Source organism: Carex rostrata, chromosome 17 (genome assembly GCF_964058835.1).
Source record: "Carex rostrata chromosome 17, lpCarRost1.2, whole genome shotgun sequence".
Lineage (NCBI taxonomy): Eukaryota > Viridiplantae > Streptophyta > Magnoliopsida > Poales > Cyperaceae > Carex > Carex rostrata.
Genome location: NC_135934.1, coordinates 2,348,404 through 2,374,438, shown reverse-complemented (window position 1 = coordinate 2,374,438; position 26,035 = coordinate 2,348,404). Strand labels below are relative to the sequence as shown.

The window sequence follows — 26,035 nt, the reverse complement described above, 5'->3', positions numbered from 1 at the left end:
GATAAAAAAATCTAGAAATCGTAGAATTATTACGATTTTGTTAACTACTGAAATTAAAAAAATGAGAATCCTGAACCCGTGTAAAATCTCTATTTCTATCAGGAGCCACTTAATGGGCCTTTCAGCTCAGCCCAAAATCTCCTTTCAGTTCCGTTGGACTTTTTGTCAAGGGAGACAACTTACTTTCACATTGTGCTGCACATCTCTGAAAATTGGGCCCCAGTTAGCTCCAACTAAAAATTTGAAATTCAGGGTATTAAAGGCCTGCATAATCTGATAGCTATTCGCCACACCAACCCATTTCAAACATGCCACAGTAAAGGATTTTGAATCTCCTCAAGTAACCCACATTTGAGTTTGGATCTGGACCGTCCAATCTGCTCTAACACGAATATTAAAGGAACACTGTTCATTCCATCTCGGAACGGATTGGCCTGAATTCTGATCGGACGGTTGTGATCCAAATTCAAATTTTGGGTTACTTGGGAATCCTGCCCCACAGTAAAGGATCCGTATCCTCCCAAGTACCTGACTGTCACAATTGAAATGGACGGCCCAGATTTAATTTCAGCCGGTGGGTGATCGGATCGTGGCAGGGGCATTATTATTTTTGCTTTGAGATGCGTGCCAAGCCATTTTAGGACCGTCCGATTTAATTCTACTCAGTCAGGTAACCTGAGGGGATATGAATTCACAGTTAAGTGGAAGTCGTTTATATGCGGCTTATATTAGCTCATTTATCTTATCGCCTTGCCAGAGACGAATCATGGTTTCTGTCTCGGTTCCCGCCTCTTCTTGCTTCCATCCTTCTCTTCTTCTCCGGCGAAGTCAAACTACTCGTTTTTATTCCCTTTGCAAATGCCATCTTCATGCTAAGCACCGCTCCTCTTTCGTCTATCCAGTTCGATCAAAATGGAAGCTTCCAGTTTGTCTCAAAGAACTTGATCGACCCCGTAAGGTACGGTTCATCTCAACTTCAGGCATTGGTTTTATGTAATATTTAAGCATTTTTTTCTTTCATTCATCTGAAGTTTAAATAAATGTTAAATATCATGTTTCATGTTTGGCCATCCAAATTGTAGTGTCAAGTTACTTAAAAGACTGATAAATGACCCATGTACCATTATTTTCTAGTTGGTTATTTTCATTAATGAAGAAATGAATTAAAAAATGTAGGATTAATTTGAGATTATTTTTAAGTAAAATGGAGAAGGAATGGGTGTTGAAGACATGATCTACGACGTCTGGGGTCATAAATGACATTCTTGTTCTGCATAGATGCATGTATAATTTGGACATATTTCAGGGTTAGATATTCAATTGATTTTGAATGATGTGTTTGATTCATTTGAAAGGATCCGAAGGTCTATTGATTGGCTCTCAGACTAGTGTAGGTACCAATTTGGTATCAACCTGTTTCACTGAATAGATACTAGTTGAACTCAATTACTTCCCATTTCTTTATCATGGTTGCACCTTTTATAACTTAACGTTCATTTTAGTTCATATATAAATCTAGTTTCACCAGTCTTCTAATATGGTCTTTTCAAATTTGTTGTAGAATGAAATTTGCGAGGATGTCAAAATTACAAGTCGAAATGTACCTCAATATAAAGAACCTATTATACAGCCTCAAATCGACAACATGCTTGGTATTACATTTCTTGCGGGATTGCTTCTTTTTCAAGGATCTAATGCAGCAATGGCAAGTGGGGACATAGGTGTGGCACAACAACCAATGGCATTTTTGGGAGATCTTGGTGATATTAGCACAGGTTTTGCTTCAGTTAGGATAACTTGTCTCTTTCATTTACTTGCATTATTAGTTCATTCAAATTTAACAAAAAGAGAGGGTTTTCTCAATAATCAAAACAGTAGCAAGATACCCCTTAACATACAGAAGTGAACTAAATAATCTGTGGACGTTAGTTAGATTGTGTAGCAATGTGTAATTTAAGAAACAGCACAGGACCTATACGTGTTCAAAACTTCTTCAATAGTTTTTTTTTTTTTTGATGAGATTACATTTAAGCTGGAATTAACAGAACTTTCTTTGATCTGCAGGCATTTTTGCTGATTTTCTTCTCAGAATTGGGTGATAAAACATTTTTTATTGCTGTAAGTAAACATTTTTTTCTCATATAAGACAACTGAAGCTTTGATGAAAATATAATTAGGGCATATTTTCCTTTTTTGTTTAATTCTTCTTTTAAAAGAACAAATTGATAATGCTATAGTTCCTTGCTTGTTCAATAGGCACTTTTAGCAGCTAGAAACTCTGGCACAGTTGTTTTCCTTGGCACTTTTGGAGCTCTTGCGTAAGTGTTTGAACAAATGCAATTCTGAGAATTCTATTGCAGCTCTAAATACTTGAACAAATGTAAACTTCAGACGTCTTATTCTCTCTAAAACTAGAAATGTTTTCATATTATTACTTTTGATGTGGTTAGAAATATTATTACATTAATTTTACAGGGCGATGACAATTGTGTCAGTGGTTCTAGGCCGAGCATTTCACTACATTGATGGTATAATACCATTTAGGTAGTGATTTTTATTCAATAAATAATCGTCCAATTAATTGAATTTAGACTCTGTGACAATATCCGGTATCTAATTTAGATAATTGTCGGTACAGATTTGGGGAAAGTGATTTTCCTATTGATGATTTTGCTGCTGTGTGCCTCTTGGTAAATATCCTTTTTCATTTAGAAAATTTCATTAACATTTAGGTAATGGGTTATCGGGAATGACCTTGTAAAATATTCATCTTCAATGTGTATTTATTTATTTTGAAACAGGTATATTTTGGAGTGACTACACTGTTAGATGCTGCTTCAGGAGACGGTCAAAAGATTAAGGAAGAGCAAGAAGAGGCAAGTACCTTTTTTGTACCCCCACCCCATTTATTCTGGTTTCATTTTTGATAATCTTAACTTTATTTCCTGGTGCACTACTAAAATATTTTTATCATTGGACCACCCTTAAACCTTATTAGTAAAATGAAACTAAAATCAGAAATGTTTCCAGGCAGAACTAGCAATTTCAAAATTTGGAGGAAATGGAGCTGGAATTATGGCTGCCGCTAGCACTGCAATCAGCACTTTCCTGTTGGTTTTTGTGGCTGAGTGGGGCGATAGATCCTTTTTCTCCACAATAGGTAGGAAATATTATCAGTATGGTGCCATATCTCTTAAGACTCAATTTCACTGGTTTTTGCTCCAAATGTAAATTGAGGTACTTCTAGACATTCAGATATCTGAATGTCTAGTAATGTACCTCAATAAAACAAATACGGGTTGTAATTTGATATCTGGATGACACAATTTTATGTTTTACTGTACAGCACTTGCCGCGGCCTCTTCACCTCTCGGGGTCATTGGAGGTACACTTGCTGGTCATGCTGTTGCAACTTTGGTAAGATTACAAGGAAAAGAGAAAGCTAAATTTAAACAATTTTATGATGCTTAATATTTTCATTGTTGAATTGAATTTATATTTAATTCCTGTCCTGTGGTTTGTACAGATAGCTGTTCTTGGTGGGTCATTGCTTGGGAAGATTTTATCAGAAAAGGTACTAAAAGTTAAATGAACCTACAATTCAAAATTTTCCCGTATCTTCCTTTTTGAAATTCTACCATCAATACACGCAGGAACTTAATTTCAATGGAAAACACTTTTAACCAATGGAATTTTTCAAGGCACATTGGAAATTGAATTTGAACAGATGAACTTACTTCAAGTAGTGTAAATTTTGATGTAAAATATAAGGTTTGATTCACATAATTAAACATTCTACATGTTTAGTACTGAGTTATGAGAAATAAGAAGACAGAAGGTATAACTTAATCAAAGAAATGTATTGTTGCATGTTTTCATAAAAGATATTTTAATATCTATAATTCGCAGGCCATTGGATATGTTGGAGGAACACTCTTTTTAGTTTTCGCTGCTGTCACATTGGTTGAGATAGTGAAATGATTTGGAGATATTGGAGATGTTCATTTCTGGTTAACAGGTGAAAAAATATAGCTTGGATCTTTTTGCAATGAACATTATAAACCTGATATTAGAGTATTAACTTCCTATTCAAATAGGTTAAAAATATAGAGGTTGCATAAGAAGGTGGCTTACTGTTCTTGTTGCTTTATCCAACTGCTTTTCAATAGAATACTAGGCAGCCATAAATCTTTTTACTGGGGATAGGCAAAGTTGTGACTTGCTAATTTTCCACAGGAAATTTATGTATAAAATTCTTTTAAATATGAGCCTTCCCCTTGTATGTCGTTTTGTTCAATAGTTGTTCCTTTTATCTTGTTCAAGTGTAAATGTTTGTAAAGAGCTGATGCTGATGAAACAGCCAACTATAGGAATCTGGTGCATAATCTTATTTATTTTATTTGTTTCCATCCATCTCTGACTGATGCCCTTGTGTATTAAAATAACAGAGAATAAATAAAGCTGGAATATTAACCATCTTGGATTATTGCACTTAAATATTGTTTCCAAGGAAAAATAAAGATTTCTATATTTTTGTAATTCTTTATGTCATTATCTTCCTCAAACCCCACCTATATTGCACACTCTGGTTTGAATTTGGCCATGGTAGCTAACCTATCAACCGCCTCAACCAAGTGATCAAGCCTCGCAACAAGCTCAATCAGCAATGATGTAAATGTCGCAAGAGAAAGTGCCGCAGTGCTCTCCAGTGCACGCATTCTCGGTATAGCATTCACAGTTCCATCTTCTTCAAAATCACCGACATCGTGTGAAGGCCACGAATGAAGTCTCTTGTGCTGCCTCTTGATACTGGTATCACGACCAAGCTCACTCGGCACTGCAGCAATCTTGCTGGTGTCTTGATCAGCTGACTGAGCTAAACAATCGTTTTGGTTAAAAGATAAGGTTTTGCATTGTTTGAGTTGGGGTTTTGTCGTGTGGTCGTGTTGCTCGTGAGATGAGGTGAGGAGGTAGGAATGCATGTCGATTGACCGTTGCAAGCGCTCAGTTGAACTGTGAACGCGATTCAAGAGACTCGTCTGGAGGCTCCATTTCATGTTGCTCACATCTTTGCCGAGGCTTCGCAAAAGTGCAGCGGCTTGATTTGTGGCATCAAGTATTTCGGCTTGAAATGTACACCTGAGGTTGTATGGTGCCTGCATAGGAATCAAAGTAATATTAGTGTCATTTTAATGATTGGACTTTAATTATTTTAACTACAAAATTAGAGGTCATGCCCTTTCTTGTGTAGCTGAATTCGGATTTTTTTTCCCAATTTTACTATTTCTGAATTTATTCGTGAATCAAGAATAATATAAAAGGAATGAAAAAAATATGAAAATTCCATTTTTTTTTTTAACCACTAGTAATCTAGCATAGATCTATTATTGATTAGAGTTGATCATGAAAAAAAAAGCCTCCTACTAATTTCACTAGAGGCCCATTAGGCCTAACTGGAAGCAAAAGTCCCTGTGGGCTGTCTTCTGATTTGTTTTTTGTTTTTTTGTTTTTTATTTATTCCTATTGTAATGGATTTGATTGTTACTAATATTTTGATATTCTACTTCAATTTACTTCTCCAACTAATTAGTATGAAGTTGCCAAGCCTGAATAAGAACAAATTCTAGATTGTGAAGCATCTGATTCTATCATAGAAATTGAGCAGCAATAAAACATGAATGCAAAATGATGTAACAAAGTACATGCTGGGAATTTAGTACTACCCATTGATGTCTGCCATCAATTGAACAAGATCACATCAAAATTTAATCTCTTTATATGTTCAAACTTTCTTGTAACAAGATAAATAGATGCCTATTTTTCTTGTTCCACAGTAACTTTGCATCAATTTCTTAAGATGTTCTTTTATTCTCTAGGCACAAATTCTCTTCTTTTCTCATCCAAGGAACAAAAATAAAAGATAGTTTTTTTTGATAATTTGGCAGAAGCTGCCAAAGGAAAAATAAAAGATAGTTAAGGTACTAAATTCTGAAAACATCAGAACTAATGTGTGTCCATAATTTTCTGCTATATTTTTCTGTATAACTTTATGGTGATATGATGGAATTTTTGGGAAGAAAATTGAAGAAAATTTCTCTGTGGTTTAATGGTTTTTCCTTAGTCCTGGTACATGAATGTATATATGTATATACCTGAATTTCTGAGTGAAGGCAGCCATGCAAAGCCATGACCTCATAAGCACAATGGCGAAGCACAGTTCCAACCTTGACATATTCAAACCACGGATAGAAAAAATGCCGAAATCGCCCATGTGGTGGCTCCCACTTTGCCGAATTAGCCTAAGTTATACAGAAAAAATAGTAGTTATATATTTGTTGATCTACTGAAACAGATATATAAAGCAAGGACCAAAAAAAAAAAAAATTAGTAACTACCAATGAATCAAGCGTTGAGGAAGAATTCAAAGTGGCTCGGCACTTGCGAAATGCCGGCTCGTCAGGGAAATCATCCATCACCGTCTTTGCGAACTCAGGATGATCTGATCCATCATCATTTAGGTACTTCTTCACACACTCTATTCCATTTTAAATTATCTACTATGAATAATCTACGAAAATAAATGATTGAGAGATATTGAACATTAACAATTTTATTTTTACCTTCTAAGGAGTCTGCCAGTGAATTGAAGTTGTTAACTAGCTCCTTGTGGAGTTTCTCTCCAGCCCAAATTGGGCAAATTAGTACATTTACAAGCACTGCCACAAGACCACCTATAGCAATTGAGTAGAGCCGGTTCATAGCAGTCTTAATCGGATTTCCCATCCTATAACCCGACACAATAATCAAACAATAGGTGAAAAGTGTAACTCTGAAGCCATACTCATACTGCACAAGTGATGGCCATAGCTTCATGAAGGAAGTTATTGCACCTACAATATGAAACAAAATTAAGATTAATTGTTGTAAGACACATTGACACATGTTAATCAAAGGAAAATGAATAATAAAACATAAAATTAACATACCAATAAAGAATATACTGACACCAATAACATATGGCTCTCCAATATGGCCACTGGATATGGCTACTTGAATCACCACAATTGCAAAAATCCCAGCTAACAAACTCCCAAGAGCTCGATTAAACCCCCTATTAAAAGTAGCACCTTCATAGCATTGAAAAGAACAAATCATATTTAGACATAATTCATCAATTTAACTAAAAACATATATAGAATAATACTTCTCAATAAGAAAAAGTACATACCAACAGTATATTCAAACATGATAGCAACTGTTAGGATAGACCAAATGATGTCGATGCCAAATATATCATACGGTGCCTTGCATAGTATAAGAAGTGACACGAGAAGGCATGCGAGCCCGACCTTGAGAGCAAAAGTGACACGGTCTGTGTCCTCCTTTGCAAACTTCCAAACATCCAGTATCCATTTACTTGGATATTCTAAGCTCTCTTGATAGAAAAAACTAGGCTTCACAAAGCCCGGTGTACTGCCGGTTTTCGAGTCAGCTTGTATGTCAATTATTACACTACCCTTTTTTCCATTCATTCTCCAATCAAGGAAAAGATATATAATACTTGCCAGACACAAATGCAAGTTCTCAAAAGTTCGTTCTGTCTTTCAGCTTATTTTAGGTTATGATGATGATGTGAAGAACTTATTGGAGAAAGGAGGGTATATATAAGGTATGTACAGTACTAGTGGTGCAAGTTGTGAGCAGAGTACCTCAAAGGAGGTATATGTGCATGTCTGAGAGGGAATAATACTTTGAGAAAAATTAAAATATTAACAGAATGAGGGGTTAGGAAAACTCGATAGAGTGATGAGATGCTTGGGCTCAATAATGTTGTGTTTGATGGTGAATTGGAATCCTAATTATACTGCACATGACACAGCAAATGTGCTCTGCTTTTTGTGATTTTTCTTTTATGTTCTTTTGCATGCATGGATTTTCATGATTCCCACGTTGGTTGCATGCTTGGATGAATATCATAGGGAGATTAATTAGGCCAAGGACCTAAGCTTGCTACAAACAAATCCTTTAGGAGGATGGTGCTAATTTCAGAACCCTGTATATTTTTTATATTTTGACAAAAAAAAAAAAAAAAATTGAACAGTAGGAATGGATGATTTATGTTTTTAATTATGAACAATTGCATTGATAGTTCCAGTTGGAGAAAATGATAAACATGCAACAGTATTGTTTAAGAAAGAACTAGCTTTGATTTGTCATTATATCAGCTATGATCACTTATATTTCCCTTTCTCTCATGCCCCTGCCATTTTAATTTCTTTCACCTTCTTGCAACACTAATTATTTGCAAAAGTATAATGAAAATATCATAATCTGAACCGTACTATTTTATTGTCAAATGATTTATTATATATGGTAGGGATGATGGGATGCCCACTAATTATTGTCAAGGTAATAATATAGATCATGCATGATTAGGTTGTTTGAAAGACTCTAGTAGTACGTGGCTTCACAAAATAGCATAAGAAAATCTTTTACCAATTTGTGTGATTTGTTTGATTAGCACTGCACCCATTTTGCATATCAAGGGAATAGATAGACACTTGCAATTCAATTATGTAAAGGAATGGCCCTGCCTAAAATTTGAGATACTGAATGTTAATTAAGAAAAAACTGCCAATATGTATATATATATATGCTTAGGTATATGATATCTTTAATTTGATGCAATTTTAACAAGGGAGAGGGGGGTGTCCGATGGGCATCGGACTAAATCCGGTTCGATGGGGGGTTTAAACCGTCAGATCTGCTTTAGGATTCGTGTGTACGGATTTTAAAGCAGACGCGAAATTGCGGGTGCGAATCCTAAAGCAGATCTGACGGTTTAAACCCCCCATTGAACCGGATTTGGTCCGATGCCCATCGGAAACCCCCCTCTCCCTTTTAACAAAGGCTACCCAACTAATTAATATATATATGGGGTGCTTATATTTTTCAGAAATCATGTATTCCAATGATATGTTTATTAGGAATTTTTCAATTCCAGCAAGAATAACTCTCCTCTACAGGTTATGATTGTCCAATAAATATTATTATTCGAAAAAGAATCAAGTATTGTACCTCAAAAATAAAGAAGATCAAGTATAGTTACACTAAGCAATATTGCTTAATTTACTTTATTTGAGAAATTCTTCCTGTGCTCCATGTAGTCCTTCATCTTTTATCTCCATTTGAAAGTATTTATATTGAACACAAAAGTATTTTATACCTAGTATGTGAAGCATTCATTGTTTTATTTTTATGAATAAACACAATTTCAAGTTAAATATTTTGTTGAATAAGTAAAAATATCACTTTAAAAAAAAATTATTAATAGTAATTTAAGGTATACATATTTTTAAAGAAAGGATCAACACATCTGAGATACAAGTAACGAATTCAGATGAGTGTGTGCAGTTATCATTTTTTTTTTTTTTAAATCTTTGGTAGAAAACTAGAGGTACCAAGGCATGAAACAAGCAAAAAAAAAAAAAAAAGAAATACAAAGAAATTGAGTTTGACATGTAAATAAGGAGACTTCCTTTTAATTAATTGTGAACTACCTTTCAAAAATTTCGTGAAGAGATTGATTTATGTAAAAAATTAAACCAAACATGTTAGCCCAAATTCACGATACATCCAGTGAATATGGACCTACTCAGTACCTAATCTTAGCTTTTGCAGAAGTATATATATAAAGAGAGAAAATAAGTTATATATATACATCCGATTTTTTTATTTATATAAAAAAATATAAATTTAAAAAATTAACCAAACCTCTCGTTAATTTCGAAAAGTACCCAAACCGGAAAAAAAATTTCCGGTTTCCAACACCAATTTCCGGAAAAAAAAATTTCTGATAAATGGATATTAAAACCGGAATAATTTTTTCTGGTTTTAGGATTTTTTTTTTTTTAAAACCGGAATAATTTTTTCCGGTTTTAGGATTTATTATTTTTTTTTAGGAAAATTTTATTTTAGGAATTTTTTTTTCGGATTCTTTTTTTTTCATTTTTCAGTTTTTATAATTTATTTATTTTTTGTATTGAAGTATTACAAATATTTAATATATTTTTAAAAAAATAGATGGAATACTATATAATTTGATTTATTCGAAAGACTGCTACAAATAATCCGAATCAACATTTTTTATGCCGGATTTTTTTATGGTCGTAAGAAAAATTAATATAATTTAATATAATATAATATAATATAATATATGTATATGTATATATAACATAATATATGTATATGTATATATAATATAATATATATGTTAAAATGTGCTTGCATATCAAATTTTAAATTTTTTTTGAATTTTTTTTACTATTTATTAAGTATTTAACAAAATCGTTATATCCAGACCATTGAATTTTTGTACCCATCTTAATAAATAGTAAAAAATTTAGAAAAATGTAAAATTTGATTTGCAAGCACATTTTAAAATATACATCATGTTGAACGGTTTGGATCGACTGTTTGGACTTTGAAAACTTTGAAATATCGATCGTTGAATGCCTACCGTTGAACGAAAACTTAAACTGAATTTTTGAGGCACTAAATGAGGGTTCCAATGCCTCATTTTTTTTATACCTCATCATACCTCATATTTTTTATCTTCATTTTCTTCATATTCAAAGTCTAAATTGTCGATCCAAACCGTTCAACATGATATCCATACTAAAATATGGTTAGGGATGAAATTTTATAATTTTTGAAATTTTTTTACTATTTTTTAAGATGGGTAGAAAATCACTGTTCTTTGAACGGTTCAAAAACAGTGATTTTGTACCTATCTTAAAAAATAGCAAAAAAATTCCAAAAAATATAAAATTTCATCTCCATGCATATTTTAGTATAAATATTTTGTTGAACGGTTCGGATCGACAATTTGGACTTTGAAAACAAAATATAAAATATGAGGTATGATGAGGTATGAAAAAAAATGACGCATCATAATTTAAAAAAAACGTCGTTTAGTGCCTCAAAAATTAAGTTTAAGTTTTCGTTCAACGGTAAGCATTCAACGATTGGTATTTTCAAATTATTTTCAAATCCAGCATGAAAAATGTTGATCCGGATTTTTTGTAGTAGTCTTTCGAATAAATCAAATTATATAGTATTCCATCTATTTTAAAAAAATATATTAAATATTTGTAATACTTCAATACAAAAAATAAATAAATTATAAAAACTGAAAAATGAAAAAAAAAAGAATCTGAAAAAAAAATTTCCTAAAAAAAAAAATTTTCGGAAAATTTTTTTTCCTAAAACCGGAAAAAATTATTCCGGTTTTAATATCCATTTACCGGAAATTTTTTTTCCGAAAATTGGTGTTGAAACCGGAAATTTTTTTTCCGGTTTGGGTAGTTTTCAAAATTAACGAGAGGTTTGGTTAGTTTTTTAAATTTATATTTTTTTTTGGATATAAATAAAAAAAAATCGGCCTTTACAGGAATTACTGGTGATTAATTTGTTCATCATCTAAACCGTTCAGTGACTTCAATCTGAAATCAACCGTCAAATTTTCTGTCTCATCAAGTTGCTATAGCTAGGTCTTGATTCTTACATGACAACTGTACCGGGGTCCTCTTCTTGCCACCCACTGTGCTAAAAATACCACAAAATGGTAGGGTTGGGTATGTCCCAAGATAGGCTACCTCAGGGACCAACCAGGAGTTGCCACGTCAACTGAGGATGCCGCATCAGATTCCATTCTTTTGTCTTAAATTTAAAAAGGAAAAACAAAGAACAATATAAGGAAAAAGGGGAACAGGGAATAGAGGGAACACTGAAGGCTACAAAATATATGCTGACAAACCTTAATAATTACCTGGGGAAGGTTCAGGGGTGCAAACGGATCGGATAGTGGTAAAGTCATATTCGTATCCGTGTTTATTTTTCGGATACGGATACAGATCGGATATTGTATATCCGTAGATATATACATAAATATTTTCATAATATATATTAAACTATATGGTATATATTTACAATTCGGATATAGATAATTAAAATTCAAAACCATATATATACTATCGGATATCCGTATCAAATTTCAGATACGGATCCGAATATGGTCAGATATTATCCGATCCGTTTGCACCCCTAGGAAGGTTCTTATTGCTTGAAAGCTTCTTTTAAGATGTGGCAAACATATATGTTGGATCGGGTCGGATCGGGTTGATTCGATTTTGATTAATTATGGGTTTGTTAATTTGGATTAAGTGCCAGTTCAGATTTTATTAGGGTTTACGGTTGGGCCGTTTTTGGATTCTAAGTTTCTGGCGTTTCAGATCTCGATTGGGTGCAAATCAGGTGGGTTGGGTATATTTTTGGTGTTGTCAGTTTTGGGTTTAGTTGGTGCAATGGGGTCCGATAATCATGATGTCCGATTTGGATCCTTCGATCTGTGTTGAGATCCGTGCATCTGATTTTGATTTACGGGCACTTGTAATTTTAATTTTTATTGTGCGAATCTTGACATTCTATTCTTGTATTGAAATTTCATTATGGAGTAGTAATTGAGAATTTTCTTGCATCAAATTGATGGGTTGATTGGTTAAGAGTGTCAAATATGTGGATATATATATATTAGGTTATAGCCAACTACTGTGTCAATCATAGTAACCAGATACGCGAATAATTTGCAAATTATTCGCATTTAATTCGTTTTTCCAATGTTTCTAAACTGAATATCAAATAAAACTTTGTGTTTTTTCAACGTTTAATTTGTTTCTTTTTTTAGGGTTTTTTTGGGTTGCTTGTGGTACCAAATCATTCCCGAATTATTTCCGAATTATTCCCGAATTACAAACTTTTGACTTCACCGAACCGAATTCAAACTATTCATTTGTCACTATGGTGTCAATGAGATAAAATAATGCTTGCCATGAGATATTACTTAGTTATTAAATGATATAAAGCATCCAAATTTAATATCCTAACAAATTATAATGTTAAACCTTGTGTCCATGTTAGGGCTGGCAAAAAAATTCGAGGTTCGTGATTCGATTCGGGTTTGAGAAATGCGTGGCACAAGCTCTCCGGATAAGAGCTATTATATGTAGATATAATATTCGTTATTCCAAAAGTATTGAGCAATTAATAAACATAAAATTATAGTAACTTTTTATTCATTTATTTTAACCAAATAAAATTTAATGATGGCTAGATTTATTTGTACAACATTTTGGACAGTGTTGTTTGATCACTATTATATAGTGTACATAAATAAGCACTTTTAATATTTTATGATGGTAAGATAAATTTTTTTAGTTACATTTTTTTTCCCTATGTATTCAGATTTGTTATATAAAATGTGATTGGATGATTTGGATCCTTCACAATATTATTTTGACAACCTTGATATTATTTTTTAAATCCAGCTGAAAATATTTAAAAATTAGAAGAAAAAAATTTATAGACATGTCGACATGTCGTATGCCTTGTGATTTGGTTGTGTATCAAATTTCAAGCAATTTGTGTGTAAATATCTCATTAAACTCCTTCAATTATAAACTTTTGTAAATTTCAAGTCATTTAAGTAAAAGATAAATTATCAAAAATTCTACCATTTTCATGAAAATAATATAACTATATTATGCATCACATTCCAAAGGTCATTTTTAAAAATTGTTTAACTTTTACAATGGTCATTTTTTTTTTCCTTTTTTTCATTATGTCCTGACTGCTTGTGCAATAAAAATAATATAATTATAGCATTTAATTTTAGCTTTCTTCTAGTTGTTCAATATTTCCAAGAAATGGCTAAATCAGCAAGTTGCACTGTAGATACTTCAATTAAAATTTTGCTCATTAGGGTCTTAATTATTCAATCATAATTATTAAAAAGGTATATTCTAAATTCTTCAATTGATGCTACGGAGCATAAAATGAGGAGTCTAAAATGTATTGCGCGTGTTATGAGAGCTACTAGATAGTTCTGGTCTCCCAAAAGGTGAAATAATTCAACAAATAATGCACAAGGATAAGGCTAGGATTTATTTAGCATCTAATTCGGATTTTAGAGTTGTTTCTAAGATGTAACATATTTGGCTGTTTTGCTGCGTTAAATTGAGCATGTTGAAATCTGGAGTATATAAAAGAGGGCATTATATTGTCAAAAGGTTGCATGCATATACAAAATTGATTTTGCAAGTATATTTGGATTTGGAGATGGCTTATTTTGGAGCGACTAAAATTTGAACATGTTACTAGAAATATAAGCAACTTGTGCAATCACCATTTCATGTTATAACAAAACAAAGGAACAATTAGAATGTCAGAAAGAAATCAAACAATATTGTAAACTAATAATAATGCATGCATTCAAACAATTTTGAAAAATATACATATCCATGTAATGAAAACATTGCAGGTGAATGCCACCATACTGCCATATTCATAAAATAAAATGCCAACAAAAAGAAATAAAATCAGCAAAGGGAAATCTTGGAAGTTCGGAAATTTGCTTTTAAATGAGTTCCTATTTTTTAATTCATCTCTTCTTTTATCTCAAAATTTTCCTGCAATTTATTTTTTGAGCATATTTTCAATAAACTTGAGCAAAGCAAGATATTTAAAAAAAAACAACAACAACAACAAGAGTGAGGTGAGGCGGAATGAAATCCGCTACTATTCTCTTTCCGTGAACAGTAACCCTCCTATCTCTGTTTTTTCGAATCCAACTATTCAATTTTTTTCAGGAACGAATCTCAAAGCAACTTTTTTCAAAAACTTTTATGTGCACGCATCTCGAAACAATTTAATGACTGAATTTGAAAAAGCAGGAACACTGTTCATACACAAGAATAATAGCAGATTTTGATCCGAGGTGAGGCTATGGTACTGTGCATAATACGGATTGGTTCTTCCTTTGAATCAATATCTTCATTTTCTTTTTTTGAAAACTTGGTAGTAGCTACCAAGGTTCGTGAGGGGGAATCGAACTCTCGACCTTTGAGTATAACAATTCTAGGACATCTTCCTAGCCAATTGTGCTACCTCCCCTTTCTCAATATAGTCCGACTGAACCGTTCAACATGAATTTCATATGAAAATGTACTTGCAAATAAAATTTTAAATTTTCTAGAATTTTTTCATAGGGAAAATTTCCGGTGTACCCATCCAAATCTTCAAAATAGCCAATATTCCCATACAAACTCAACTTTGTTTCTTTTATCTCCTTTTATTTTTTTATCTTTTATTTAATCATTTTAAAGGTAAAAATGGACAAATATGCCCTTATTCCATCTCTCTCTTGTGCACTATACACTTAAAAGAATATTAAGTTTGATTGATTTTCAATGAATATTGGTGAGTATTATGTCATCATTCATTTTACATTTTTGTTGATTAATTTCTTAACTATCTAAGACCTTGCAATGACGCAAAAAATCGATGGATGGTCTCTATTGATCTCAAGTTCCCACCATAAATCGACTGAGACCACTCACAATCAGAGGAAAGAACCTATATGAAGGAATATGCTAGCATGCTACGCGTAGCATAGCTCCCTTCCGTGCAACGACTCAATATTAGAGTTTTCAAAATTCTAATGGTCGATCCGAACCGTTCATCTTGTTCTCCATATTAATATGTGTTTAGAGACCAAATTTTATATTTTTTAGAATTTTTTTACTATTTTTTTAGATTTATTGAAAATAGTTGTTTTTCTATGGTCCAGATTTGTTAAAAACAGCGATTTTCAATAAATCTAAAAAAATAGTAAACAAATTTCAAAAAATGTAAAATTTGGTCTCCAAACACATATTAATATGGAGAACAAGATAAACTTCTGATCGACCGTTGCACGGAGGGGAGCTATGCTACGCGTAGCAAGCTAGCATATTCCCCTATATGAATAAGCAAAGCATATTCTAGACGCTCTGTACCAACATGAATTCATTGTATGACATTTTGAAAACCAAATCAATAATAAAAGAAAGGAGAAAAGGGAAACCATAATAGATTTATGCAAGTATTGGCACGTTAAAAGCACCACAAATAACCCAAACTCAAATTCCCTTTGTTTCGTCTTTTTCTTTTTGTTTTCATATCATAGAATTTGGCAACCTCAGATGTTACTTGCCTTGTTTACCAGTATCGAATGATTACCGATCAGATGTTAGAAAATTTTACCTTGTCTTCAAACCATGTTCAAATATACCTTGTCTTTTTCAATTGCCCCCAATTGAAGCCTAATCTGATAATAGATTACTAATTCTGTTATAAATTTTATTAGATCTGATAGGGTTTTATTACTATAAAGGTGTTTACTGCAACTGTTCATGGGAGCAATTGTCGAAGAAAATCTATAAGTAAAGATTTGGATTCCAATTTACCGGATATAAATCTGTTGCTGGTGAGAGATGTACTTTATCCACCTTTAATTACATTCTGTAGAGAAATAGGCATAAATAATCCTAAGGCCCCATAGTCCCAAGAGAATCATTTTTTTGCAACGAGACTGATTTTTTGTGTGTATACAGTGAATTAGAGAGAGAGAGAGAGGAATGAGGACATACTTTGTCAATTTTATCTTTAAAATGATTAAATAAAAGATAAAAAATAAAAGGAATAGAAGAAATAAAGTTGAATTTGTAGGAAATATTGGTTATTATGACATATTTATGGGGATATTGGCTATTTTAAAAATTTGGATGGGTATACCGAAAATTTTCCCTTTTTCATATGGGTAGAATATCAATACTTTTGAATGGTCTAGAATTTTAGATCAAGTGATTTTCAACCTATCCAAAAAATAGTAAAAAAATTCTAAAATATGTAACATTTATACAAGTACATTTTCATATGGAAATCATGTTGAATGGTTTAGATAGACTGTTTAGACTTTGAAGTAAATAGAGATATTAATCCATAGTATGGATCAAACCGCACTATGCATAGTACCATAGCCTAACTAAACAAAAAAACAAAAACAAAAAAATAGAAAAAGATAAGACATCACAAGTTCACAATTGTGAGCAAAAAACACATGCAAGTAAGCATCTCCTACTGATAATCTAGCAGCAGATTTATCTATTAGTAAACAGGCATATTCCTGTTTATGCAATATTCAACTAACTGTACATCTATATGGCTGTATGTTACACCGGCAACTACTCTCCTATCATATCAAAAACAAGCCAAAATTTCAATTTTACAGTCATACCAAAATTGCCCTTCATCCTTTTGCAGCATAAACCAGACTCAATGCAAGATAAAATCCCAGAAAACACCTTATCCATAGGGATGGCAGCAATATAGGCAACGGCAATGCCTTGTAGTAGGTGGGCTTCGGTGTAGAGGGACAGCCGATCAGCCTAATCAATTCCTCCACTGGCAAAACCTTGAATTTCTTTGGTGAATTTAAAGCCACATTATCTACTTTGTGCTCATAAATTTTCCCATTTTTATCAAGCTTGTACTCTGACGTGCCGTCAAACCGGCTGTGGCTGTCCCATGGAACACGAGGAATCCCATGCACAGTCCATCGGATCATGACAATATCCTCCGATGGCTGCCAGATGCTGCCTATGTCGATCCAGAGGGATTTGAAAAGTAGCTGGCCACAGAAGCGGAGACCACGGAAGATCTGCTTGTAGTTGTCAAGGCCGGTAAATGTGTTGAATGGGTCCTTGAAAACTATATCCTCTCTGGTGACAAAATTGCAAATAAATTTATGATTATAACTGAAGAGTGATAATGGTTCATGCAATACATTGATTACTTAAAAGGATAATTCAACATCAATGTAGGTTTCTAGCAAATATTTGATGTATACAGAGTGAGGCTAGCGTGTGCTAGGCTCTTAACTCCAAAATCAATCAAATTGACTTCCAATGACAAATCCAAACCGTTGAAACAGATCTACTTCACGAGTGATGCGTGTACATACAAGATTTCAAAATTTTCGAATCCATTTATTACAAAGTCAACAGGTCAAAAAATGAAGGTTTATAAGTTATTTTAATGCATTATTATTCATCATTTTTTTTACCTCTTGACTTTGTACTAAATGAATTCAAAATTTTGTTGTACTCGCTTCACAAGCATCATTGGTGAAGTAGATCAGTTTCAACGGTTTGGATTCATCATTTAAGCTCACCAGAGGGCTTGGTGAGCCTAGCACATGCTAGCCTCACTCATGTAAACAATATAACTCTTTATGAAAAAGGTAATGTTTTTGTGCTAATTTGGTATCTTCAAGCTTTGGATTCTAAAACTGACCACAGAAGGTTAAAAGTTTTCAGTACCAAGAAAATGTTAAATCTAAACTTTCGACCAAAATTTTAACAAGACATGGATACCAAATTACCAATCACACTTTCAACCAAAATTTAGACTGGATGCAATCCCTAATCAACCAACCTTCTGATATAATACAGCACAACACCTCAGTAATTGAAGCCAATTTATCCAAATTGTTTGGTACAAACATCCAATAAGAAATGGCATGTCCAATTTAGTTAAATTCGTTGCCCATTACTGTACTATATAATAATAACTACCTCAGCTGGTTCTTTCTTAATTTCATATTACTTGCTATGTGATGTACTCTTGACTAAGTCTCTGAAATGAATACAAGACAGCAAAATTCCATATATTATACAAACAATACTACTTTTTAATTGAAGCAACTTGGTACAAAATTCAGAAATTTGATATCAAGCTTACCTGTATACATCAAAGCTGGGTTCTTTATAGAAAATCTCAGGGAATTCCTCTCTTAAGGTGCGAATTGCATACCCCATATTCACATAATAGTCGCTCTTATCCTCGTTTTTCTCCTCGATAGTAGAAACCGACAGAGGAGACGAAGAGGAGTCGCAATCACCGCGCAAAAGCGGGCCTGATAGCAGCGTCTCAAGCTCTAAACCTAACCCTAACCCCGAAACCTTGATCGGATCCGAAACCCTAATCACCCGACCCGCTTTGGCCTCCGCCTTGTCATCCTTTAGTTTCGCGCACCTACAACTACAAACCCGAGCCGACGAGGACCTTCCCCTGTGAGACCAGTACGCTTTCGCTGACATGGGGAGAGGAGAAATCTCCATTAGAGAGAAGAGAAGCGCCATGCTCGATTTTTTTTTGGAAGTTTTATTAGTATATGAGGTGGGAAAACGAAAAGCGAGAAATTGGAGGGTTTTTGGATAAAGAGGTGAATAGTATCGGAGTGCGTATCCTCTGGGGTACCTCATATTTTGCGTGATGGACGTGTCCAGTGCCTATTCGGAGATAGCGCAGGGGCCAGTATTTTTGTGCTTTGAGAGTCGTGTAGAGCACATTTGAACGTTTCATATTTTCCAAAATGTCACGCAAAATATGAGATATCTCAGAGGAGGCGAGTTCAAAGTAGCGAGTAAGAGCATCCGGATAGAATACATCCGACAGAGCCTAAATCAATTCGGAGCCTATTTGAAGAATAGAAGCTTTTCTTTAAGATCCGTGTGAGATTAAAACCAACCGCTCCGATCTCATTCTATATGATCAGGTATTGCACCGGATCTGAATAAGTAGCGGAACAGCGAGCTTATGATATGACTGTCGAGGCTCGTGGGTTCCATGTGAAAATGCCACGGATAATTCCGACTGCTTGGGAATATCTCGGAATATCTCGACAGTTCTATTCTCCCATCACATTTTTGTTTTGATCCAATCTTCGTCGGTATCAGATCGGATGGTAAACTGATAAATTTGTGAAACAACATAAAAAGTAAACTTTGCTGACAATTTAAAAGTTAATAGTGTGTGAATTTTTTTTGTTTTTTTAGAATTGAGACATCATTTAATAATTTAATATATACTGTCAGCAATACATAGAATTTACAACAGTACATAATTAACAATATTAATATATATCAAATAATATTTAAATTATAATACATGTCCATAATTTTTTCCCCTATTTTTGAAAACTTTTTTAAATAACAAAAAGAAAAACGTTATCAAAATTGTTAAATAACTTCTACCGTTTAAACTTTAAAATATCTGAAAGGGACGGTGCAATTTAATGCCTAAGCCGACTTAAGCCATGTGGGCTACCTACTAGGCTACGAAGTCCGTTCTCCAGCCACAATTTCTTCTATGCTCAAACGTGTTTAAATTTTTTGGTATCAATTAAAATTAAAATATATATATATATATATCATTTTCCACAAAAATCAGTGCCATATTCCATTAAAATATTATATGTCTCCTCGATATAAAAGCCATCTTTTACGACTTTTCAGTTTTCATTACGGATATATATAATTAAACTGGGAAAAAGCAAGATCAATCAGGTTACTAAAAGAATTGCGAGTTCAAAACAACCGCAATAAGTCAATGACTCGCTTTAGAAGAAAAATTACCTTCCTTGTTTTTATTTTTATTTTTTATTTTTATAAAACTGGAGGTTGAGTCTTTATTTACAGAGACAAGTTTCTCATCTTTACATGTTTATTAAAGTTCTAAATAGAGTGTATGTTTTTCGCTTTACAACCCTCCTATTCTACGCAAACAGGAGCCAATTGTGGACAAATTGACATTAGAAATATTTTTCGCTTTAGCAACCAACTTCATTTCATTTTCTCATTTTCCAGGTTGAACACTTTGTGTTGAAACTTGAAACCCACACACTTTGATACTTTCAAATACTATTTTATGCTTAAATTTCTACAAAATTTCAGGAGACCTATTCTCGTGAACTAAAATTGAATTCTTTCTCCAACAAGAAATCTCGATCTGAGCGCCGTGTGATGTGAAATGGATTCCCAATTAATTGTCTACGCGTGATGTGAAATGGGCTTAGGCCTTCTCTCATTTTTCACATATTTGGGCCGGATAAATATGGGCTGAGTTGACTGTCCTAAAGAGGCTAAAAAATTCCAAGACAATTTAATATAGGAATAAAAGGTGGTTTTTTTGGGCCCAGTAAAGCTTACGAAAGAACAAGTTCCTTCATTAGGAATTAGTGATGTTGGTATAAGCATGTAGCTCTTTTGATAATGACGTGGCGATGACTTGAGATACACATTGACACGTGGAAATTATATCAGGGTAGGTATTGACGTATTGTAATGACAACACAGTATGATGTGGACTATTAAGTATTAATTGTGATTGAGATTTGTTCACAATATATGCGTCATAATTTTAACAGGCTTCAAAATTAACTTGTGTGTTTGAAGTCGGATACTTAGGTTTTGATCTTATGTTATATTTATATAATGAGTGAGGTTATGGTGCTTTGAAATATGAAATTTTTTTTAATATTTTTTAGATAAGAGAAAAATTAACTATTTTCAAAAAGTTTCTGGACCATTTAATATTTAGGGGGAATTTCACGTATACTCCTCAAAAACTTCAAAATTACGTATTTCTCCCTCTAAACTTCAAAAACTCACAAATTTACCCATTTTATTGTATTTTATATTAAAACTCATTCTAAAATCTTAAAATACCCATTTTATCCTTTATTAAAAGAATATAAAGTCCATCAAACTCAAATTTAAATCTAAAGGGTTCCTCTACCGTTTGATCCGTGTGAATCGCATTAAGATCTGTGCATAGTGCTTCAATTTCGTGTTGATCTAGCATGCACAGATCTTAAAGCAATATTGATTGGTGCACATCGCATTAAGATATGTGCACGTCACATCAATATGCGTGCGTGTTCGCATCAAGATTCGTGTTGATCTTGTGCACGCATATTGAAAAGCAGTTTGGACGGTAGAAAAATTATTCAGATTCAATTTTGAGTTTGATGGGCTTTATATGCTTTTAATAAAAGGGTGAAATTGGTATTTTATAAATTTAGAATGAGTTTTAATATAAAAGACAATAAAATGGGTAAATTTGTGAGTATTTGAAGTTTAGAGGGGGAAATATGTAATTTTAAACTTTAGAGGGGGAATATGTAATTTTGAAATTTTTAAGGGGTATACATGAAATTCCCCCTAATATTTAAAAGTTCAATTATATTTTTATATAGCGATCATGTTCACTTAAACTTTAAAAACGATACAAAAATGTTAAACATAATTGGGGTACAAATATAATGAGATATTTTTAACTCTACTATCATACGATTAAATTTTGAAAATTAATGGTTGATTTGGTAACTTGACATGATTTAGAGGATTTAAAACTCAATTATTCTTATGGAGTATAAGTTTTGTGTCATTTAAAAAAATATTCGATAGGTTGTCCCACTATTAATACAACAATAACAATAACAAGGTTTTTAGTTTAAAAAAAAATTAAAATAAGTTAGAAATAAAATTCAATTAGAGTAAAAAAACTCAAGATAGATAGTAGTAGCTAATAACAACAATAACAACAACAATAATAGTAATATTATAGTAATAATAGTACCAATAATATTAGTAATAAGACTAATAATATTATGCTTACACTATAAATTATAGGGGCGAAGTCCTAAACTCTACTTTCTTTATTCTAAATGAAAAGTCTTAGGACCTAAAGCCTATAACAGTACCTCTAAACCCTGATTCCTGGTCATAGTTCCAGTATATGAATCGTTAAATTTCACACGTTCATGTCATGTCTGAAGCCAACTATTTAGATATACTTTATTCCTTCAAGTTTCTTTTCACTATGTCAATCTTAGCCGGTCTTTGTCACTCTTTGTGCTTTCGAAACAACTTATAATTACAGTATGCACCGATGCTTCGGGAGGCCTCCGTTGAAGATGCCGAAACGATCTCAAGCGGTGTTGGACAAGCTTCTCTTCAGTCCGTGCTACCTCAAGCATGTCATGTATATCATCGTTTCCGATTCGGTTCCTTCTTATATGATCACAAATTCACCACAACATATGTATATCAACTACACTTATTTTCTGGACTTGTTGTCTTTTAATAATCTGACATTATACAACACCATACGACATCGCAAGTCTGGTCGTCGTCCCATAAAATTTAATTTCTCGTTTTTGTGAGACTTTTCTATCAGTCAAATAAAACTTTCTGCAGATAAAACTTGGCTCCATTACTTTTTATTTTCATGTAATAATATGTTAATTTATTGGACTTATATCTTGTTAAATTTTATTTCTATCAAATCCGGTTCCTTCTAAGATAAATATTCTCAAGATTCAAATTAATTATGTTTAATATTTTAAAAACTACAATTTATTAAGAATTAATTAAATTGATCCAATTTGCTATGTACATTCTCTCTTACTTATCTATACATACTTTTGAGTACCAACTCTCTTCTATATATCTGCATATCTACTACGAATTTCTATTTAAGTCTCTTTCTCCTCCGAAACGAGCTCTCTTCTAGATTTTAATGTTTCTTAATTTCTCTTCATATCTTATAGCTGACAGTGATTAAATTGATGTTGGAAGATTTCGACAGTAAAAAGGATGTGAAAGAAGATGAGATAGTTTAGCGTAGAAGAAAAATAGTCGCATCAAAATAAGTTTGTTATCGATGGTAATATATATACACTTTCTAACTAATATAAAGAGGAGGAATTTGATGATAATATATGAAAAAGGAAAAAAGTAAGACAAAAACAAGCACTTGAATTTATTAATAGACAAAACTCAAAAGAAGGGGATTTCCACTCTGCTAGTGCTTGAACATGAACTGAATGAAAATGAACCTCACTAATTCCACTTCAATTGCTAACTTTTTAATTATCCAAACAACTCAACTATTTATTAAATTTTGCTTTTCACAAATTGTAATCACTTTTTTTTGTCTAACTTTTACTTCCTTTTCTTCCTCTCGTGCCGACGCTTGTAATTTTCCTTTTCTTCCTTTACTTCCTTTTGTCTAACTTTTTAGAAATTGATTTGGTTCCTCTTCCATTGTGAGAATTATTTAAATAATCTATCCTAATAAAATGGTTCATGCTACTTTAATAAAGGTTCGCTAAACAAAGCAAATAAGTTTGTTATATGATTTTATTTAATTAGGATAAAATTCAGCAAAAATTGTACATTTCATCATAGATCACAAGGTATAAGTTAATCAATATTTAGATTTAGATTTTTGTAGGCAAATTACAAATCATAACGCATGAGTTCAAAACTCAGCACTTTATGGCGATTTCTCATACTAAAAACTTTAGATTTTATTTAATTTTATTTTGCTTATAATTACAACTCCATCTAACAACTTAAGTCTTTCAATGTCGACATTAGGGGTACACAAAAAAATCGTAGTTCGTGATTCGATTGAGTTCAATTCGAAAAAAAGTTCAATTTGAAACGAATCAAATCAGTTTGGTTTTGAAACGAATCAACTCAGTTTGGTTCAAAATTGGTTTGAATCGAACTTCAAAACTCTTATTTTTAGTTCTAAATCCTGCTTCAATTTCGAACTAGCACGGTTCAAATCGCATCAAATCAAACTCGAACTCTTCTTTTCAGTTCAAAACTCTGCTTTAATTTCGAACCAGTTCAGTTCAAAATTGATTTAAACTCGAACTCAAATTGAATTAAATTTGATTCGATTCGATTCATTTGCAGACCTAGTCGACATTACTCATTATCCTATCTTGACCCCCAAAAGGAAAACTAAAATATTATATTAGGACAAATTGATTTCGGTGATTTGAAGTAGCTAGGATAAGTTAAAGTTAGACTTACCAATTTATGATTTGGTGCAAAGTTTAGTTTTCAAATAAATTTATCCTCTGGACATGCTAACTAAAACAGATTATAAATTATGGGGACCGAAATATTGCTTTTTGGTACTGCCGAGAAAGCGATGTCTCTTAAAAATAATTGAAAAAAAAATTTGAGGATTTGTCCGGTCAAGATTATCAGTACCCACTATTCAATTTGACAATTTTGTTCTTGTAAAATATCATTTTTCTTTGTATATATATATATACACTTTTCTTTTCTTATTTGGTGGGCCATATATTGCCAAATTTCAGTTCAAAGATTTTGCTATTTTTGTCGTTTAAAGACATATATCTTTGCTTAATAAGAATAAAAAAAGAAAAGAAAAAGAGGTTTGAAGAGCATTGATTTTTCACAAAAGTGAGTAGCTAAATTGGGTGTGCATCATGGCTAAACACCTAAACCTTCTTCCAAAATCCATGAAAATTAGTTGGATAGTTGGTGTTATGAATCCTGTTTGATATTTAAAACTAAAGTAGAAGTATATTGTCAACTAACCTTTTTGACAATATGAATGCAATTGCATTGGTTGAGATAATGTACACGTAAGATCAGATTATGATTGGTTCAAGAAGGGATTATCTATGATTTCAGCTTAGAAATATTTTATTTGGGTTTGATACTGTCAGCTCTGGATTAGTTTACAAGAAAGGTTTAACATTGAAATGTATAGCTATTTTTGTACATTGGACTACAGATTACGTGATTCAAAGTCCAAATAACCGATTCAAACCGTTCATCCTGTTTTTCATATTAATATGTGTTTGGAGACCAAATTTTACTATTTTTTTAGATTTATTGAAAATCGCTGTTTTTTTATGGTCCATATTTGTTTGAAAACAACGATTTTCAATAAATCTAAAAAAAGTAAAAAAATTCCAAAAAAATGTAAAATTTAGTCTCCAAACATATATTAATACAGACAACAAGATGAACGATTTGGATATGTTATTTGGACTTAGAATTACATGATTTATAGTCCAATATACAAAAATAGTTATACATTGCAATGTACCGCAGCCCATCTCTCTCTCTATATATAAATATATTTCATGTCTAGTACAATTTTTTTTAAGTGATTGTGTCCATATTCAACTTTAGAGTAAAACTAGGGTGTTCTAAGTTCACCAAACTCTTTGGTGAACTCAAGTCTAAAACCCATTGAATCGACTTCAAATGATGAATCCAAACCGTTCAAAGCCGCCTATCTTACGAGTGATGCATTTACATGTAAAAAAAAATTAATTTTGCATAGAATCAAGGGGTCAAAAAAGATTCAAAAAATGAATGTATTAAAATTAATTGATTAACCTTCTAATTTTGACCGCTTGACTTTATACTAAATTAATTTGAATGTTTAAAATTTTCACATGTAGACGCATCAC

General features: G+C 32.5%; 3 protein-coding genes across 3 annotated transcripts; 1 reads left to right on the top strand and 2 right to left on the bottom strand.

Moving 5' to 3' along the window:
• Positions 1–734: 734 nt before the first annotated feature.
• Positions 735–4,475, top strand: LOC144568273 (GDT1-like protein 1, chloroplastic). Its single transcript, XM_078318562.1, has 12 exons — positions 735–958; positions 1,562–1,786; positions 2,065–2,118; positions 2,257–2,318; positions 2,476–2,544; positions 2,639–2,690; positions 2,802–2,880; positions 3,035–3,160; positions 3,347–3,417; positions 3,527–3,574; positions 3,910–4,018; positions 4,098–4,475. The coding sequence occupies exons 1-11, from the start codon at positions 767–769 to the stop codon at positions 3,979–3,981; spliced, it is 1,050 nt and encodes a 349-aa protein (XP_078174688.1). The 5' UTR covers positions 735–766; the 3' UTR covers positions 3,982–4,018; positions 4,098–4,475.
• LOC144568272 (aluminum-activated malate transporter 9-like) lies at positions 4,463–7,651 on the bottom strand. The gene is made up of 6 exons (XM_078318561.1): positions 7,229–7,651; positions 6,987–7,127; positions 6,621–6,890; positions 6,396–6,535; positions 6,153–6,299; positions 4,463–5,156 (listed from the first exon to the last, which is right to left on the bottom strand). Exons 1-6 carry the CDS (start codon positions 7,530–7,532, stop codon positions 4,572–4,574), a joined length of 1,587 nt encoding a protein of 528 aa, XP_078174687.1. The 5' UTR covers positions 7,533–7,651; the 3' UTR covers positions 4,463–4,571.
• Positions 7,652–16,997: 9,346 nt separating this feature from the next.
• Positions 16,998–19,122, bottom strand: LOC144568042 (DUF2358 family protein (DUF2358)). The gene is made up of 2 exons (XM_078318262.1): positions 18,679–19,122; positions 16,998–17,657 (listed from the first exon to the last, which is right to left on the bottom strand). Exons 1-2 carry the CDS (start codon positions 19,077–19,079, stop codon positions 17,186–17,188), a joined length of 873 nt encoding a protein of 290 aa, XP_078174388.1. The 5' UTR covers positions 19,080–19,122; the 3' UTR covers positions 16,998–17,185.
• Between the last annotated feature and the right edge of the window lie 6,913 nt (positions 19,123–26,035).